Here is an 18,754-nt window from a genome sequence, read left to right on the forward strand (position 1 = left end):
CACTTAAGTGGTTGGACATGTATTTATCTTTCCTCTGCACCTTATGGAATTGTAGATATCCAGCGGAGACATTTGTCTTTCCTTGGCTGTCCTCATCATGTCCAATACAGCCATGCCAAGGCACTCCTCCTGAGTCTCATGTGTGTTGGCGATCTTCACCCAGCCATTCACAAAGTCACTCCTCCACTAAACACAGAGACAGAGGTGGGCTGGTTAATATATTGTAGTTGTCATGACTCTCCTGTGAGGATGCAAAGATCAGGTTACAACGGCTCAACGACTACAGATCCCTCTCACCCGCAGAGGGGAAGAGGGATTGGTGTGGGGGCTTTATGACACCTCACGCCAATTGTAAATTATATGCAGCAGACAACTCCTTTTGGTCTCTAGTATTGGGATTGGAATGTCCCTGTGTCTCCAGAAGATTTTTCCGCTCAGAAACGCTAATGTCCAAAAGTGAACACTGGGACAATATTTCTAGCATCCGGATGTGGGGAATTATGAGACGGGAAATTAATGTCTATTTTGTGTTGTCATTAAATATGGTCTAAAAATATTGTAACTTGAAGAGTTTTCACATTGTGTATGTCAGGTTAAATCCTTTATGGTGTGTAGGAAATATCAAGGATGAAGATAATATTTTTGTTAAGATAGGAATGTGATTTTAGTTTTCTAACAAGATCATAGCTTGGATGATACTTTGCCAAGTAATTAGCCACACCCGAGGGAGCTCATAGAGCGTGTCAGCATGACGGAAACACCCCCTTTTTTACCTGAGTGTATAAAGGGTGAGTTGAGAATTAACATATCAGACTAGAAGGACTCAAGCTGCAGCTTAGATCTACATTGGTCACAACCCTGAAAATCAACACGAGGTGAAGATGACAAAGTAGCCTCCCTAACAAGCCTCCCTAACAAGTAGCTGTTCTAAGTATCTAAGAAAGTGAATTTAAGTAGGATCATCCTGTTATTCTCTTCGAATCATCGTCAACTACACTGCTCTCATCGACACGGCTGATTAGCTGTCTTTAGAGGATCCCCCCCTTCCTGGGAAGTGAAAGTAAACACCACCCTGTAAGCCTGCTTCAGACTACAGGACAAGGACATTGTGACCTCTTGTGGACAATCAGAGCCTTACACTTGGGAGCTTGGGAGGATGCCCATCAGAGCCCTTTCCACAAAGGCCTGAGCCAACAGAGAGAAACGACGAAGGAAGACCTTGAAACATGTAAATGCATTCATTATTTCTTTCCCAAATGGGCGGCGGTTCGGAGCAAAGTATTAGTATTACTTTGAGCGTAGTTAGAAGTGTATAAGTGTTGCCTCTCTTTCTTTGTCCCCTCTACATCTCTCTCTTCTGATAAACAAGCAGTCATGTTGTCGTTAGTCTACTAGGGACCTGTTTTCATCGTATTAAGTTTCTAATCAATAACCTATACTGTGTGTGTGTGTGTGTGTGTGTGTGTGTGTGTGTGTGTGTGTCCTGTGTTATCATTTAGTTGATAAATAAATAATTACATCAATTTGCGTGGTACGGAATGATCAGTAAGACTCGGGTCCCTAAATCTCGATGCAGTGAAAAGATAGACAAGACAGATGTGTGCAATGTTTTACTTTGAAGCCTGAAGGATGATTCATTTTTTTTTTAAATCAGTTGTGTGTGCTGTTCACGTGAACGGGGCATGTTGAATCCCAACGAATCAATCCTGGATGGTCGCGTTGCAAAAAGCAAAGAAGACTAAAGAGCAGTGACAGCCATGGCTGGCGGAGGAGCTGAAGAACTGGAAAAGCCTCCCGCTTCATTTAAGTCTCATGTATGGGAGCATTTTGGCTTCCCTGTCAAATATGATGACAGAAGAAGGGTGGTGGACAACACCATTACAGTGAGGAGCCATTGTGCTACAAGAAAGCCGTATGATCATGGAAATACATCGAGCATGGCCACACATTTAAAGCGTCATCACTCTGGTGTGTCAGTGATGGGAGGCAACAACTTCTCACCGTGGAATTTAAGCAGCCCTTTGCTGCAGAATCATACCAGGCTAAAGCCATCACCAAATCTATTGGGATGTTTATCACTGCAGCATTAAACTCATATAAAAAACAATGAATCATAATCACTAGTTATAACTACTAATCCAGTTTAGCAAGCAATATTAACAAGGTGAAATTGTGTCATTTCTCTTGCGTTCATTGCACGCAGAGTCAGGGTATATGCAACAGTTTGGGCTGCCTGGCTCATTGCGAACCACTTTGCCAGAATTTTACGTAATTATGACATACATTGAAGGTTGTGCAATGTAACAAGAATATTTAGACTTAGGGATGCCACCCGTTAGATAAAATACCGAATGGTTCCGTATTTCACTGAAATAAACGTTTTTTTCTCTCGAAATGATAGTTTCCGGATTCGATCATATTAATGACCAAAGGCTCGTATTTCTGTGTTATAATTAAGTCTATGATTTGATAGAGCAGTCTGACTGAGCAGCAGCAGGCCCGTAATCATTCATTCAAACAGCACTTTCGTGCGTTTTACCAGCAGTTCTTCGCAAGCACAGTGCTGTTTATGACTTCAAGCCTATCAGCCTAATGGCTGGTGTAACTGATGTGAAATGGCTAGCTAGTTAGCTGGGTGTGCGCTAATACTGTTTGAAACGTCACTCGCTTTTAGATTTGGAGTAGTTATTCCCCTTGCGCTGCAAGGGCCGCGGCTTTTGTGGAGCGATGGTTAACGATGCTTCGAGTGTGGCTGTTGTCGATGTGTTCCTGGTTCGAGCCCAGGTAGGGGCGAGGAGGGGGACGGAAGCTATACTGTTACACTGGCAATACTATAGTGCCTATAAGACCATCCAATAGTCAAAGGTATATGAAATACAAATGGTATTGCACGTGATCAATTTAGCATCTCAAAGGGGAATCTCAGTGAACCAGATGGACCGCCTCCTTGGGAGGATCAGGAAGCACAATAGCCGCTCATGTGCTTAAGACCAACCAAGAAATGCTACAGCTACCGACCCACATCTCATACAAGATGTCACAACAAGATGGAACTCCACTTATGACATGTTGGAGCACCATCTTGAGCAGCAGGCAGCTGTATACTCTGCACTGACAGACAAGACCCTAAAAAAAATAAAGACATCGTCACCTTGTCTGATGATGACGTGAAAGTGTCAGAGGAGTTCCTCCAGGTGCTCAAACCCCTCAAAACGGATACAACCCTATTGAGCGCTGAAACTGCACCGCCTGTGTCCATGATCCTACCTCTGAAAACAAGGATTATACAATCCATGGCCCCAAGTGAGGAAGAAAGCACCATCACTAGATATGTCAAGGCTGCCATTAGAGAGGACCTGAACCCCAGATACCCCCCTAATGCACAGGACTACCTTCATAGATCTACTGCACTGGATCCAAGGTTAAAGTCCCTGTCTCACCTAGACCCTGCCCTATACCGGAGGACATACAGTGATCTCACCACTGAGATTGTGGCCACTGAAGAGGTTAAAAATTAAAAATAATAAAAATAATGAGTGAATTACTTAAATAATACATATAGTGCAGTCTAATCTTAGTCTATGCTATTGCTATTAGAATCATCCACTTTTGATTTGGAATAATAACGGCTTTTATTAAATGTTATTGCCACAATTTTAGTTCTATGAAATATGGAAATAAATAGTTAGTTTAATAGATCAAGTCATTTTTTCTGCAGGGTCAAGCCACAGAGCCGACAGGAGCAGACTCAGAGGCATCTCCTCCACAAAATAAAATAATTTGGCCACGAAGGAGCTTTTCGGGGAGACCTTTGCGAGCAAGGACACAGGCAAGACATTTGCCAACACCATCAAAGAGGAGATGGCATCCTACAAGGCAGCAAGCGGCGTTCCACTGGATGGTGATCCACTGGCATGGTGGAAAAGCAATGAGTGTAAATACCCTCACATTGCCATGATGGCAAGATGCTACCTGGCTGTGCCTGGTACTTCAGTTCCTAGCGTGAGGGTGTTTTCCACGGCAGGGGACATGAAGACTGCAAAGAGGTCTACCCTCTCCCCAGACAATGTAGACATGCTCATATTTTTGAAAAATTATTTGAAGTTATAAGCTCAGGTCTGCTTTGCTTTCTTTCTTTACTTTTTTTAATGATGTTGACACAGGCCATTGTTTCATTCACTATTGTTCAAAGGAAGAAGGTATCATGCCTCATATTACACTTTAAAGAGGTTAAGTAATAAATGGAAAGCAAAGTTGTCAGCCCTTTTTTTTTTTGCTGATCCGAAAAATGATCAAATCCGTGACTCAAAACCGTGATCCGATTCGAACCGTGAGGTTTGTGACCCGTTGCACCACTAAGCACCCAAATTCACATTTTAAAATACAAAAAACACATTGAAACTACACATTGACACACAATAAAATGCACAACAATACACGAAAAGCAAAACACAATCATAAAAACAGACACATTCTTCAGTAGAAAAGTTCCCCTAACAACCATCTGAAATGCCCTAGAGGCACCAATTCCTCCCATTTTAAAGTGTATTGTAGATCATTCCACACATAAGGTGCAAGGATATTAAAGGCTGATTTACCTATTTCTCAATACACCAAAGGAGTGAACGGGTTTGATAACTTGTCATTTTAAATCTTAACAGTGATGTAAGGTAAGTCGGAAGTTTGTGGAGCAGGGCTTTGTAAACAAAAAGAGCGTAATGATGTGATCTACATGATTTCAAAGAGGTCCAGCCAACCTTTTGGTAAAAGAATACATATTGTAGTCATCCCTCTACAAAACAAAGCGACTGATAGGGAAGGCAACAAGTCGGTACAAGGCCAAAGACACACAAATGGTAGAGAAGAATAAACATAAAACATTTAAATAACCCTGTATAATCTTGTCAACAAGCATGAAGGTACAATTCAAGTGATAAATAATTGTATTGGTAAAAAATGCATTTCCTCTCTTGTAAAAGCATAAGTCTTTGTTAGGCTTGACAAGACAGGTTTTATTTCAAAGGTATGTAGAATTAGGAGGGATACCATCTCAGAGAGAGCACTGTATCAACCACTGTATCTACTAACTACTTGTATGGTAATCTGTAAGATTGTTCAGTATCATGTGTTCGATAAGTGTCTACTTGACACAAGCTTAGCAACATATCTAAACCTAGAGATAAAGTGCTGTTGTATGGACTGAAATAACTGTGCCCTCGTGTCCACATCCCCTCCATGGCCATTCTTCAGTCATAGAAATAGCTTTGACTACCGGTCAAAAGTTTTAGATCACTTACTCATTCAAAGGTTTTCTTTATTTTGTTACTATTTTCTACATTGTAGAATAATAGTGAAGACACCAAAACTATGAAACAACACATATGGAGTCATGTAGTAACAAAAAAAGTGGTACATAAATCAAAATATATTTGAGATTTGAGATTCTTCAAATAGCCACCCGTTGCCTTGATGACAGCTTTGCACACTCTTGGCATTCTCTCAACCAGCATCACCTGGAATGCTCTTCCAACTGTCTTGAAGGAGTTCCCACATATGCTAAGCACTTGTTGGCTGCTTTCCTTCACTCTGCAGTCCGACTCATCCCAAACCATCTCAAATTTGGTTGAGGTCGGGGGATTGTGCAGGCCAGATCATCTGATACAGTATTCCATCACACAGGTGTGTTGGGTCATTGTCCTGTTGAAAAACAAATGATAGCGCAAACCAGATGGGATGGCGTATCGCTGCAGAATGCAGTGGTATCCATGCTGTGGTATCCATGCTGGTTAAGTGTGCCTTGAATTATAAATAAATCACTGACAGTGTCACCAGAAAAGCATCCCATACCATAACACCTCCTCTATGCTTTACGATGGGAAATACACATGCGGCGATCATTCGTTCACCCACACCGAGTCTCACAAAGACACGGCGGTTGGAACCAAAAATCTCCAATTTGGACTCGTCAGACCAAAGGACAGATATAATGTCGATTGCTTGTCTTTCTTGGCCCAAGCAAGTCTCTTCTTCTTATTGGTGTCATTTAGTAGTGGTTTCTTTGCAGCAATTCAACTATGAAGGCCTGATTCACACAGTCTCCTCTGAACAGTTGATGTTGAGATGTGTATGTTACTTGAACTCTGAAGCATTTATTTGGGATGCAATTTCTGAGGCTGGTAACTCTAATGAACGTACCCTCTGCAAAGGTAACTCTGGGTCTTCCATTCCTGTGGTGGTCCTCATGAGAGCCAGTTTCATCATAGCACTTGATGGTTTTTGTGACTGCACTTGAAGAAACGTTCAAAGAGCTTGAAATGTTCCGTATAGAATGACCTTCATGTCTTAAAGTAATAATGACTGTCATTTCTCTTTGCTTATTTGAGCTGTTCTTGCCATTATGTGGACTTGGTTTTCCCAAATAGGGCTTTTTTCTGTATACCACCCCTACCTTGTCACAACACAAATGATTGGCTCAAATGCATTTAGAAGGAAAGCAATTCCACAAATGTACTTTTAAGAAGGCACACCTGTTAATTGAGGGGCTACACCAGAGATGAATGGTTATCTGTAGGGGGAAGGTATATGGTGGGTGCAATTAAGCTTGGAATATACTGAATGTAGGGAAAGCGATCACGTGGCAGGCATTGATAAGGGGAGAGAGCCATGGATAAGTGATGAAGGGGATCAAGGTCAGGTCAGGTCACGTTAAGGGAGAAAGAACAGTTTATGGCCCGTGTCACTTAGTTTCCTGCCTAGCAATAAAGATACAATATTTGTTCAGATGTGCAGGAGGAGACTCAGCATAGGAGAAAGAGTTAAATATTAGTGCTTGTGTGAATATGTCTTTGTCGATTCAGCTGTTCGATCCTTTGGGAAGAATAAACTTGGTTTAAGATTTCATAGTGTCCGTTGAGTTCTTACTCAAATAATTAGAACCTAACAGTTGACGTTGTCGACAGGATTCCCAACGATGTTGAATCTAACCAAAGAGTCCAGATCAGTGGAATAGGATCGGCAAAACAAAAAAACGTAGGCACAGTTCCTACACCTGTTACCACTCATTTTGGCATCTTGGGGAGATGAGAATCGTAGGTTGAACAATAATAGAATTCGGACCTAAAAAGCCTGACCTTATTCAGTAGTCCCATTGTGTTATGACTAGTCGTAGATTTATGGTATAGGGTAAGTCCCGGAAGGTAAGACCGGACAGGTTTGTACCTGTAGAGGGTAAGTCCTAGGGGGTAAATCCCGAGTGGGTTAGTTCCTGTGACTAGTATAAAGTATAGGGTGACTCCCGGAAGTTAAGCCTGAGCAGGTTTGAATCTTCAAAAGGGTAAGACCTAGGAGGTAAATCCCGGGCGGCGTTGGTTCCCTGCATAACCTATAACGGGGTTAGAGCCCAGCCACAGTGGCCGTGAAGCCGGAGGTGTGTGTGTGTGTGTGTATGAATGTTTGGACAATGTTAGTCTGTGGTAACAGTAGTAAGAAAGAGAGGAGCTGGTTTAAGCCCTGTTGAGACAGATTAGGTGAATTGATAAACACGATAGTGTAAACCAGCACCAAAAGTCTACAAGTAGTGACCAAATTATTAATAGGCTAAACTGTTATTACTAAACCTAGAGATAACGCCGAATCAATAATAACTGAGATGGCTTCTAGAGGCCAGGATACTCCCGGGGAGGGAGGAGTAGAAAGTGAAACTGTTACCATAGCCTTAGAGGCACTAAAAAGAGCATATGATCAGCACCAAGTACCAAATAAATGGTGGGGAAAACAAGACAAATTGGACAAAGTTGGTACACATTTTCTGGTTGATGGAAAGTTTAAAACCAGCCAAGAGTGTATAGGTGCACGGAGATCAAAGAACGGTCCAAACCACAATACGCAGGCATCCTAACCACAGCATTTTATCAGCAGTGGATAAAACTACAAAAAGAGAAAAATAGAGATCTGCTAAGTAAAATGGAACAGGCAGTAGACAAGAATGAGGCGGCAAATAAAAAAAACTAGGAATATCCGAAGGGCATGCGCATAGATTAGATCAACAGGAATTGGCTAATGAGCTAGAAAAGAGTCAAAACATCAATCAAGAGTTAGAGAAAGACCTTGAGGATAGGCAAAACCAAATTAAACAACTCAGGGTTACGCTTCAACAGTATCAGAATACGTGTGGAGGAGTATATCCAATTGCAACTCCTCCGCCGTTCGCCCCATGCTATAAGGTGAAACGGGTCACAACTGATGGGCCACCATTATACCCATCTCTTAAAAGTGGAAAAAGAGCGATATGGGTTGCGAGAGGCAGGGTGCAAGCACAGTACGAGTCCGGACATAGTTGTACCGGACTGGGTAGTTGATCAGCATGATCCAGGTAATCAGAGAGGTGCAACCAGTACGAACACACGCGACACCTGTTACGTATTACCCGGGACAAATAGAGGTAACATATTTGAGGTGACATTTTTGGGGGTGTTGATTTCTAAAGGCACTAAACACATTACACAGGATCAGGTAGAAACAATGCGTTCTTTGGCTCGGCCAAACACTCCTCGCATACTCAGGAAAACCTTAGGAGTTTTCAATTTTGTGAGACATTTTATTCTGTAATTCTCTGAAATTGCTGAGCCACTTAGACTTGACGAAAGGGGGGATGGGTCCCCATGAAAGGATAAAGTGGAGTCAAGAGTGCGAGGAAGTGTTTGTCGAGCTAAAGAAGTAATTGTGTCAAGCGTCAGCATTGGGATTGCCAAACCTAAAATTACCTTAGGTTTGGCAATCCCAATGAACAGGAAGGACATCATGGGGGTAGAGAAAGACCAGTGATGTACTGGAGTAAATCGCTAGACTTGGTGGCAAGAGGAATGCCATCGTGCCTTAGGGCGGTACCGGCGACAGAAATGGTGTTGCATAAAATGGCTCTCTGATTACAATGGGTCAAAAAGTGGATATGTATGTTCCACACACAGTAGCAACCATAGTTAACAGCACAAAAACACAACATGTTACTGTTGCAAGATGAACAAAATGGGAGTTAACGTTAAATGGGGAGAATCTACAATTACATAAGATTGATGCTTGAATCCTGCATCGTTAATGCTGTTGTCTGGGGAGGGTGAATTGCATACATGTAACCGAGATCAAATTCATCCAAAGCCTAGGCCTGATTTGCAAGAGACAGCATTGGAATTGGGACAAGTATTGTGTTCAGATGGCTCTAGTTACATGACCATAGAAGGGAAGAGAGTAACGGGGTACGCTGTGTGTGATGACAGGGGAATAGTGAAGGCTGGCCCACTGCCAGCCTCAGTGTCAGCCCAAGGGGCGGAGTTACATGCATTGTCCGAGGCTTATAGGCTGTCGGAAGGGGAGAATGTAACAATACACACAGATTCTTGATATGCATTAGGGGTAGTTCATGATTTTGGTATATTGTGGTCACAACGGGGCATGTTAACAGCGACAGGAATACTAACAAAAACATGGACTGGCGGTAGAGGCATTATTAGAAGTTACCCAGTAAATTAGCAGTGGTGAAATGTGAAGCTCATAATAGTCGTACAGATAGAATTGCCATAGGTAATCGCAGAGCAGACAAAATGGCTAAGGCAGCAGCCTTGGTGAGAGAAAGTGATAAGGAACCACATGTAAATATTGTGAAAACGAGGGCTGGGATTCTAAGTCTAATAGATTTACAGCAGCAAACTAACAAGAAAGAAAATGTGGGAGTGGTTAGAACATGGGTGCCAAGTAGACGCTGAAGGGTTGTGGTAGAACACTGCCACTGGAAGGCCGTGGCACCATTCGGGATACATGTTACTCTTTCTGAAATGTATCACGGACCAACACATCAATCAGCTGTGAATCTGTACACTCAGTTCAAGACAACGTGGTGGGGAAAGGGTGTGTTAGGAACATTTCGGGACTGGGTTAAATTGCACCTACAATGCTTCCTCCTGCCCGATAGCAACCCCTGCCGAAAGGGCCATTCACATCATTGCAGATAGACTTTATAGGGCCACTCCCTCGAAGCAGGGGGAAGACCCATGCATTGGTGGTGGTGGAGAGATTTTCCAAATGGACAGAAGTATTTGCAACTTCCTCAGCTTCAGCAAACTTTGAGGCACAAACTTTGTTAAAGGAAGTGATACCGAGATGGGCCTTATTTCGGAAATTAGATTCCGATCAAGGAACGCATTTCACTTCTAAAGTGCTACAGGCGGTATTTAAGGCTTTGGGAATCTCCCATGCTTTTCATTGTCGCATAGGCCGCAAGCGGCGGGGATTATGGAGCGTCAGAATCGTTCTAATAAAGAGAAATTGGCCAAGACTTTAAGCCCCGAAGGAAAAACACTGGGTTGCGAATTTACCCGTGGTACTGATGTCAATGAGGGCGTCAACTAACGCCACTACCGGCTACATGAAGTGGTGACTGCCAGACCAATGAGGGTACCGGGGGCTGTTATTCACATTTCACAAATTAGTGATTTGGCAATAATGGGAAAATCTGTTGTCCTATTGTCAGAAAATGACCCATGCATTGCAGTGTGTATATTCCCAGGTAAAAGGAGCACACGAGGAGCAGGCGCCAGGAGATAACCGAGAACACGGGCTGACTCCTGGAGATCCAAGTGTACATCAAGATCCACCAGGCGGGGGTGTGGGACAGCGTTGGTCAGGACCACACACACAGTACTCCTCACAGCACCCGCAGCGTTAAAGACCACAGCCTCTCCTCGGTGGGTTCACACTTCTCACATGAAACGATTTGCCTAGGCATAATGGGTGAGCTAGAAGTCGCCATGATAGTGGAAGCGGAGCTAAAGAGAGAGAGGAAGAGTAGATTCCACTGTAGACAAGCGGTTGGGTCTGGGAGTTACTTTAACCGCCATAGTTTTGGTGTCGGTTGCTTTAATGGTTACTGAATCATGTAAAGAAGATATGCACGAGAATGCATTAGGGTAGAGTCGGTACTAAAGCTACACATACTTGACAGATCACTAATCACAAAAGGTATGGTGATATGGGAGGAGCCACTTGATAACAGAACTAGCACATTGGACGTAGGTTTTGCTGAACAAGGTGCGGTTTTATGACTGACAGGAGTGTGGAAGGAACGTAATAATACTGAGTCTGAAGACTGAAACTAGATCTTCTCTTTTGCCACAGATGGATTTCATGCTCAGTCAATAACTTTCAGATTAATGCTACCAGAACTCCAAACATTTCAGGAGGTTGATAGCGTGGACACAATCATTGCTGACGATGGAGCAGCAAAGGATAGTGTGGGGGAAGTGCTATCTTGTAAAAGGAGGTTTAATTCACCAGTAATGCCCTTAGTACAGCAACTAGGGGAGTGAAGTGGTCTGGGAAAGTTTTAGCAGAGCAGAATTTAATACGACTGGGGCGGAAGTTTGTGTGGCTAGTAAATGAAGGAAGTGGGTACTAGAGTCGCAGGGGAACGACACAACTCCTCTATGGATATTGTTACAGGAAATATCTCGTAGGAATATCTCGTAGGAAAGGGAGGACAACTAAGTGTACAATAAAGAGACTATTATGAAAATGAATTGAACGTCACACATACCCAGATCATGGTGAAAGTAGCAGAGATAGAGTTGTCATTTCAGACACTTTTCAACTTTCAGTAACAAGTTTATCACAGAAGGCACAACACTTGAATAGATCCCTGGATACAGGAGGCCACATCACCAGAAGGAAAGTTTCTGCAGAGTGTGATTAAGAAACAGGTGACTCAGAGTTTTGTTAGGTTGGACACTCTTCCAACGCCACTAATCTCTCCACCACTCACTGTAGCTGGAGACTCATATCTCCCTCACTAACTTTAAGCATCACTTGTCAGAGCAGCTTACAGATCATTGCACCTCTACATACCAGCCCATCTGTAAATAGCCCACCCAACTACCTCATCCCCATATTTTGTTTTTGCTCCTTTGCACCCCAGCATCTTTACATGCACATTCATCTTCTGCACATCTATCACTCCAGTGTTGAATTGTAATTATTTCGCCACTGTGGCCTATTTATTGCCTTACCTCCCTAATACCTCCCTAATAAAGTGTCAGAAGGTGGCTGCTTATCAACCATTGGGACCCAAAGTCTACACCGTAACAAGGGTGTTCACAAACGGGTGGGGTGTAGATTGTACCTTGGGATGAGCAATGTGTACCTAACTTGAGCACAGGAAAGTATTATCCACAGGTGCCAACTGTAGCAGAACACAGGAGGTCATTGGAGATGTCGGTGGCTAGGGACCAGAGTATGAACTGGGAGACAGGTAGGGAATATCTGAAAGGTTCAGTCCTTGACTTATCAGTAAACCACGGAGACAATAGGAGAGCAGGAGACAGATTCTGTGCAATAGCTATTCTCACGGCAGTCACTGTAGGGACAGTCAATGAAGGGGCAGTACTAGTAGCGAAGGAAGCTATATTAACATCATGGAACTGGACTATGGCGCAAATGAGGGGAATAGTGAGATATGCGTCAGGAGCAGTGTTAGTAATAGCAGGGGTTACTTTCGTGATACTGTAGGGATATCATCTGTGAGGGCATTGATGTTAAAACGACATTACAGCGTTGAGTTATCTCAAGATGAGGTCAAACTGATTAAGGCTACCGCACGTGGCTATGGAGGAAGAAGATGGGGAGCAAAGTGAGAATGACATGGCTTGGGAACACCTCTTGGATCCTGTAGTCTGACGCGGAAGACTGGGCGAAAGCATGAGGCTTTTTAGGGCTTTCATTTTTGCCAAACTCAGCAGAAAAGGATCCTGAAGGCATAGTAAGGCGAAGAGAGTGGGAATTGTCATGTTATCAAACTTTGGGTTGTCATGCATATATAATTGTGCATATCTTAACACATTATTAATGTTATGTTTTGTGTTTCTTTTTGTTTTTCAAGTCTTGTGCTATCAATCTTTTAGGAACCAGAAGGAGAAATGTCAGCTGACTCCTTTCATGTTATTATCAGTGTTCTATGAGAAATGGAAATAAGATTGTGTATGGTGTGATCATAGAACAGAGGCCATAAGTCTGAGTTTGTAAACCTCACGGTGAATGTTCATCATATATAGATTTTGTTTATTGTTCATGTTTTATTATCATTGTTTGTCCATTTATAACTCATTTCCAAGTTTATGTAACGTTCAACAGTATGTCGTCAAATGTTCAAAACGGGGGAACTGAAGGGTTTGGATTTCTGAACTTTAAATGGTATTAATCTTAAGTTATAATAGGGACATGAGGGGTTCCATAGCCGAGGGGCTACACCAGAGATGAATGGTTATCTGTAGGGGGAAGGTATATGGGGGGTGCAATTAGGCTTGGAATATACTGAATGTAGGGAAAGCGATCACGTGGCAGGCATCGATAAGGGGAGAGAGCCATGGATTAGTGATGAAGGGGGTCAAGGTCAGGTCAGGTCACGTTAAGGGAAGAGGTAAATATCAGTGCTGGTGTGAATATGTCTTGGTCGATTCAGCTGTTCGATCCTTTGGGAAGAATAAACTTGGTGTAAGCTTTCAGTGTCGGTGGAGTTCTTACTCTAATAATTAGAACCTAACACTTTTTTGGTTACTTCAAGATTCCATATGTGTTATTTCATAGTTTTGTTCTATTTCACTATTATTCTACAATGTAGAAAATAGTAAAAATAAAGAAAAACCCTTGAATGAGTAGGTGTTCTAAAACTTTTGACCAGTAGTGTATATTTCTACAGGCCCAGAGGCCTCATTTATAAACGCTGAGTAAGCACAAAATATGCCACAACTTGCATGCACCAGTTTTCACTGAAAAGTTGGAGACGTAAGAATGTGCTAGGTAAAAAAATGTCGCTCTGCAAATGAGCAAGGCTGTCAACCCACTGTTCCCCTGGCGCCGAAGACGTGGATGTCAATTCAGGCAGCCCCCCGCACCTCTCTGATTCAGAGGGGTTGGTTTAAATGCGGAAGATATTTCAGTTGAAGGCATTCATTAGTACAACTGACTAGGTATCCCCCTTTCCCTTATCCTCCAGCAAACTTTAGACCATGCCAACGCACAGTAGCTTAGTATTAGCCTTTTGAAAATTGGGAATATATGATGATTTATTCATATTTTTAAAAATGAGGTAGCTAAATATAATAACAAGATGCAATCATTTGCCGTTAGTGAAAAGAGCGAAATTCGATTTAGGCCTATTTTTTCTGTGCATTCTAAAATAATTAGAAATAGGCATATATTTCAGATTATTTATTTCATTTCCATTATCATTGCAGAATAATATCCTCACCCTTTCTGACTGGGATGGTTTCATATGCTACTTGCAAAATAGCCTAAAGGCCTACAACCAGGTAGGATAGGCTACCATTCATCCCATCTATCATTTAACTGGAAACACTTCAGCAACAAAAAAAGTCCTCTCACTGTCAACTGCGTTTATTTTCAACAAACTTAACATGTGTAAATAGTTGTATGAACATAACAAGATTCAACAACTGAGACATAAACTGAACAAGTTTCCCCAGACGTGACTAACAGAAATGGAATAATGTGTCCCTGAACAAAGGGAGGCTCAAAATCAAAAGTAACAGTCAGTATCTGGTGTTGCCACCAGCTTCATTAAGTACTGCAGTGCATCTATTCCTCATGGACTGCACCAGATTTGCCAGTTCATGCTGTGAGACGTTACCCCACTCTTCCACCAAGGCACCTGCAAGTTCCCAGACAATTCTGGGGGGAATGGCCCTACCCCTCACACTCCGATCCAACAGGTCCCAGATGTGCTCAACGGGATTGAGATCCGGGCTCGTCGCTGGCCATGGCAAAACACTGACATTCCTGTCTAGCAGGAAATCACGCACAGAACGAGCAGTATGGCATTGTCATGCTGGAGGGTCATGTCAGGATGAGTCTACAGGAAGGGTACCACGAGGGAGGATGATGTCTTCCCTGTAACACACAGCGTTGAGGTTGCATGCAATGACAACAAGCTCAGTCCAATGATGCTGTGACACACCACCCCAGAACATGACGGACCCTTCACCTCCAAATCGATCCCACTCCAGCCCTCAGTCCAGCCTCTCTCAGCCTATTGCGTGCAGTCTGAGCATGGATGGAGAGATTGTGCGTTCCTGGTGTAACTCGGGCAGTTGTTGCTGCCATCCTGTACCTGTGCCACAGGTGTGATGTTCAGATGTACCGATCCTGTGCAGGTGTTGTTACACGTGGTCTGCCACTGCGAGGATGATCAGCAGTCCGTCGTGTCTCCCTGTAGCGCTGTCTTAGGCGTCTCTCAGTACGGACATTGCAATTTATTGCCCTGGCCACATCTGCAGTCCTCATGCCTCCTTGCAACATGTCTAAGGCACATTCACGCAGATGAGCAGGGACCCCGGGCATCTTTCTTTTGGTGTTTTTCAGAGTCAGTATATACAGTGGGACAAAAAAGTATTTAGTCAGCCACCAATTGTGCAAGTTCTCCCACTTAAAAAGATGAGAGAGGCCTGTAATTCATCATAGGTACACTTCAATGAATTTATTTGCAAATTATGGTGGAAAATAAGTATTTGGTCAATAACAAAAGTTTCTCAATACTTTGTTATATACCCTTTGTTGGCAATGACAGAGGTCAAAAGTTTTCTGTAAGTCTTCACAAGGTTTTCACACACTGTTGCTAGTATTTTGGCCCATTCCTTCATGCAGATCTCCTCTAGAGCAGTGATGCTTTGGGGCTGTTGCTGGGAAACACAGACTTTCAACTCCCTCCAAAGATTTTCTATGGGGTTGAGATCTGGAGACTGGCTAGGCCACTCCAGGACTTTGAAATGCTTCTTACGAAGCCACTCCTTCGTTGCCCGGGCGGTGTGTTTGGGATCATTGTCATGCTGAAAGACCCAGCCACGTTTCATCTCCAATGCCCTTGCTGATGGTAGGCTTTGTTACTTTGGTCACAGCTCTCTGCAGGTCATTCACTAGGTCCCCCCCCTCGTGTGGTTCTGGGATTTTTGCTCACCGTTCTTGTGATCATTTTGACCCCACAGGATGAGATCTTGCGTGGAGCCCCAGATCGAGGGAGATTATCAGTGGTCTTGTATGTCTTCCATTTCCTAATAATTGCTCCCACAGTTGATTTCTTCAAACCAAGCTGCTTACCTATTGCAGATTCAGTCATCCCAGCCTGGTGCAGGTCTACAATTTTGTTTCTGGTGTCCTTTGACAGCTCTTTGGTCTTGGCCATGGTGGAGTTTGGAGTGTGACTGTTTGAGGTTGTGGACAGGTGTCTTTTATACTGATAACAAGTTCAAACAGGTGCCATTAATACAGGTAACGAGTGGAGGACAGAGGAGCCTCTTAAAGAAGAAGTTACAGGTCTGTGAGAGCCAGAAATCTTGCTTGTTTGTAGGTGACCAAATACGTATTTTCCACCATAATTTGCAAATAAATAAATTAAAAATCCTATAAATGTGATTTTCTGGATTTTCCCCCCTCATTTTCTGTCATAGTTGAAGTGTACCTATGATGAAAATTACAGGCCTCTCTCATCTTTTTAAGTGGAGAACTTGCACAATTGGTGGCTGACTAAATACTTTTTTGCCCCACTGTATTAGCAACTGGGACTGAGGAGCAGGCCGTTTACTCTGGGCACCTTTCATCCAAGCTACTCAATACTGCCCCTGCAGCCATAAGAAGTTAAACCCTTTACAATGAAGATCTGTGAAGTTATTTGGATTTTTACAAATTATCTTTGAAAGACAGGGTCCTGAAAAGGGATATTTCTTTTTATGCTGAGTTTATTTTGTATGGGGTAAAAGGGATCTTGAAGAAGGCTATCACTCCATTTTGCACTTAATTGGAGCCAATTTCCTCCTACAATAGGACAATGACCCAAAGCACAGCTCCAAACTATGCAAGAATGATTTAGGGAAGAAGCAGTCAGCTGGTATTCTGTCTATAATGGAGTGGCCAGCACAGTCACTGGATCTCAACCCTATTGAGCTGTTGTGGGAGCAGCTTGATCGTACGGTACGTAAGAAGTGCCCATCCAACTTGTGGGAGGTTCTTCAGGAAGCATGGAGTGAAATCTCTTCAGATTACCTCAACAAATTGACAACTAGAATGCCAAAGGTCTGAAAGGCTGTAATTGCTGCAAATGGTTGATTCTTTGACAAAAGCAATGTTTGAAGGACACAATTATTATTTCAATTAAAATTCATTATTTATAAGCTTATAAACATCTAGACTATATTTCCTATTCATTTTGCAACTAATTTCATGTATGTTTTCATGGAAACCAAGGACATTTCTAAGTGACCCCAAACTGTTGAATGGTAGTGTGTCTCATAACCATTGCATAATAAATTCCTCACCTTTTCTGTCCACGATGAGTTAATATTCCCGAAGTAGCCATTCATCAAATGACCATGCACACCTCATTTAATTGAGCCTATTAGATAGGCCATTATAATTCCAAGTTTTTGCTCTATGCATCTGACAGGGAGCATGGCTTAGAACATCCCGTATCAATTAACAGTTGATATACAGGTGATATTTTGCATTGAAGTGTGTAGGCTGCCACTGTAAGTAAGCCTACTGTAGTTTACAATGTTTCAGAATTGGCTAGCAGTTCAGCATATTAAGGTTCGGGAAAAAGTGAATGCAAAACATAATTGAAATCAAACTGTTTACAGGTCCACAAGAATTTGCAATTGTTTTTGCCTTTCATATACAGCAAATGTCACTGCAGAAAAAAACATTCTGCCAACACCTCTAAACGACATCTCTTACTAGGCTACTTCCTTTACCGTCTTGCCCTAATTCCAATACTTCCAAAGTATACAGCAAATAAGAAAGTTATTGTCACCATAAAAGTTGAATGATGGGCGTTTTTCAGGCGGCGTTATAATGCTCCTTCATGTGCGTAGTTTTATGACAGGTCTAATTTATAGCGGGAAACATGCATATGTATGGTGTGCGCCAAATGTATGAATCTCAATATTTCTGTGCGTGTGCAGTCTTTTCAGAAAAGCAGCATGGAGATATTTAGTGTTAAATTAACCCAACAGTTATAAATGAGGCCCCAGAGCACCGTGTCACTGAAGCAGATTTCCAGGGTATAAATCCATATAATCCTGAGAGTTCAGCCCCAGTCATATCGCAGTCTCAAGATACCTGGGTTCACCTCTCCACTTTTCCATCGAGGCACATGGGAAGTTGCATTGGAGAATCTCCAATCTAATTTGACCCCAGACCTAAAATTAGCTTGGCAAATGTAAGGTGTTAGTCGGTTTATCTCAATGTTATATCCTCTTAAAAATAAACTTTCTATTAAATTGTGGTAATTCATAATTCATGTTTTACAGAATGGGTGGACAGTATGGGCACCTCTAAATGTATTCACTGACTGGACAAATTATATCAAAGGCCTAAAGAAAAGAACAAACAGATCAGGCTACATGAAGAGGTGGTAAATAAATTAAAAATAGCTTTGTGTATGTGTGATCATTTTGAAATGGTCTCTAATAAGAAAAGACACAAATCTATAGATTACAGTAAATCTGTATCCTCAGCGATTAAAATAGTCTCCCTCTCTACTTCCGTGATAAAGACATTCCAATCAGCACTAAACCATACACTGTAGACGTCACTCAACAGTAAACATCCCAAACAAAAATATTGATGGCCAAACAGGCATCGCCCATCAGCAATGTCAGGCGGGTGTAGAAATTCTTCATTTTATCATGCAACTTCCCTAATA

The 18,754-nt window shown here is 42.4% G+C and overlaps 1 protein-coding gene across 1 annotated transcript in view; it reads right to left on the bottom strand.

The window, feature by feature from the left end:
• jak2b (Janus kinase 2b) overlaps positions 1-18,754 on the bottom strand; it is a 45,724-nt gene that overhangs the window by 14,581 nt on the left and 12,389 nt on the right. Inside the window, exon 5 of the mRNA XM_024400048.2 lies at positions 41-186. Coding sequence (XP_024255816.1) covers positions 41-186 — 146 coding nt within the window. The remainder of the gene's footprint in view (positions 1-40; positions 187-18,754) is intronic.

The sequence above is a fragment of the Oncorhynchus tshawytscha genome, linkage group LG04, assembly GCF_018296145.1.
Source record: "Oncorhynchus tshawytscha isolate Ot180627B linkage group LG04, Otsh_v2.0, whole genome shotgun sequence".
NCBI classification, from domain to species: Eukaryota; Metazoa; Chordata; class Actinopteri; order Salmoniformes; family Salmonidae; genus Oncorhynchus; species Oncorhynchus tshawytscha.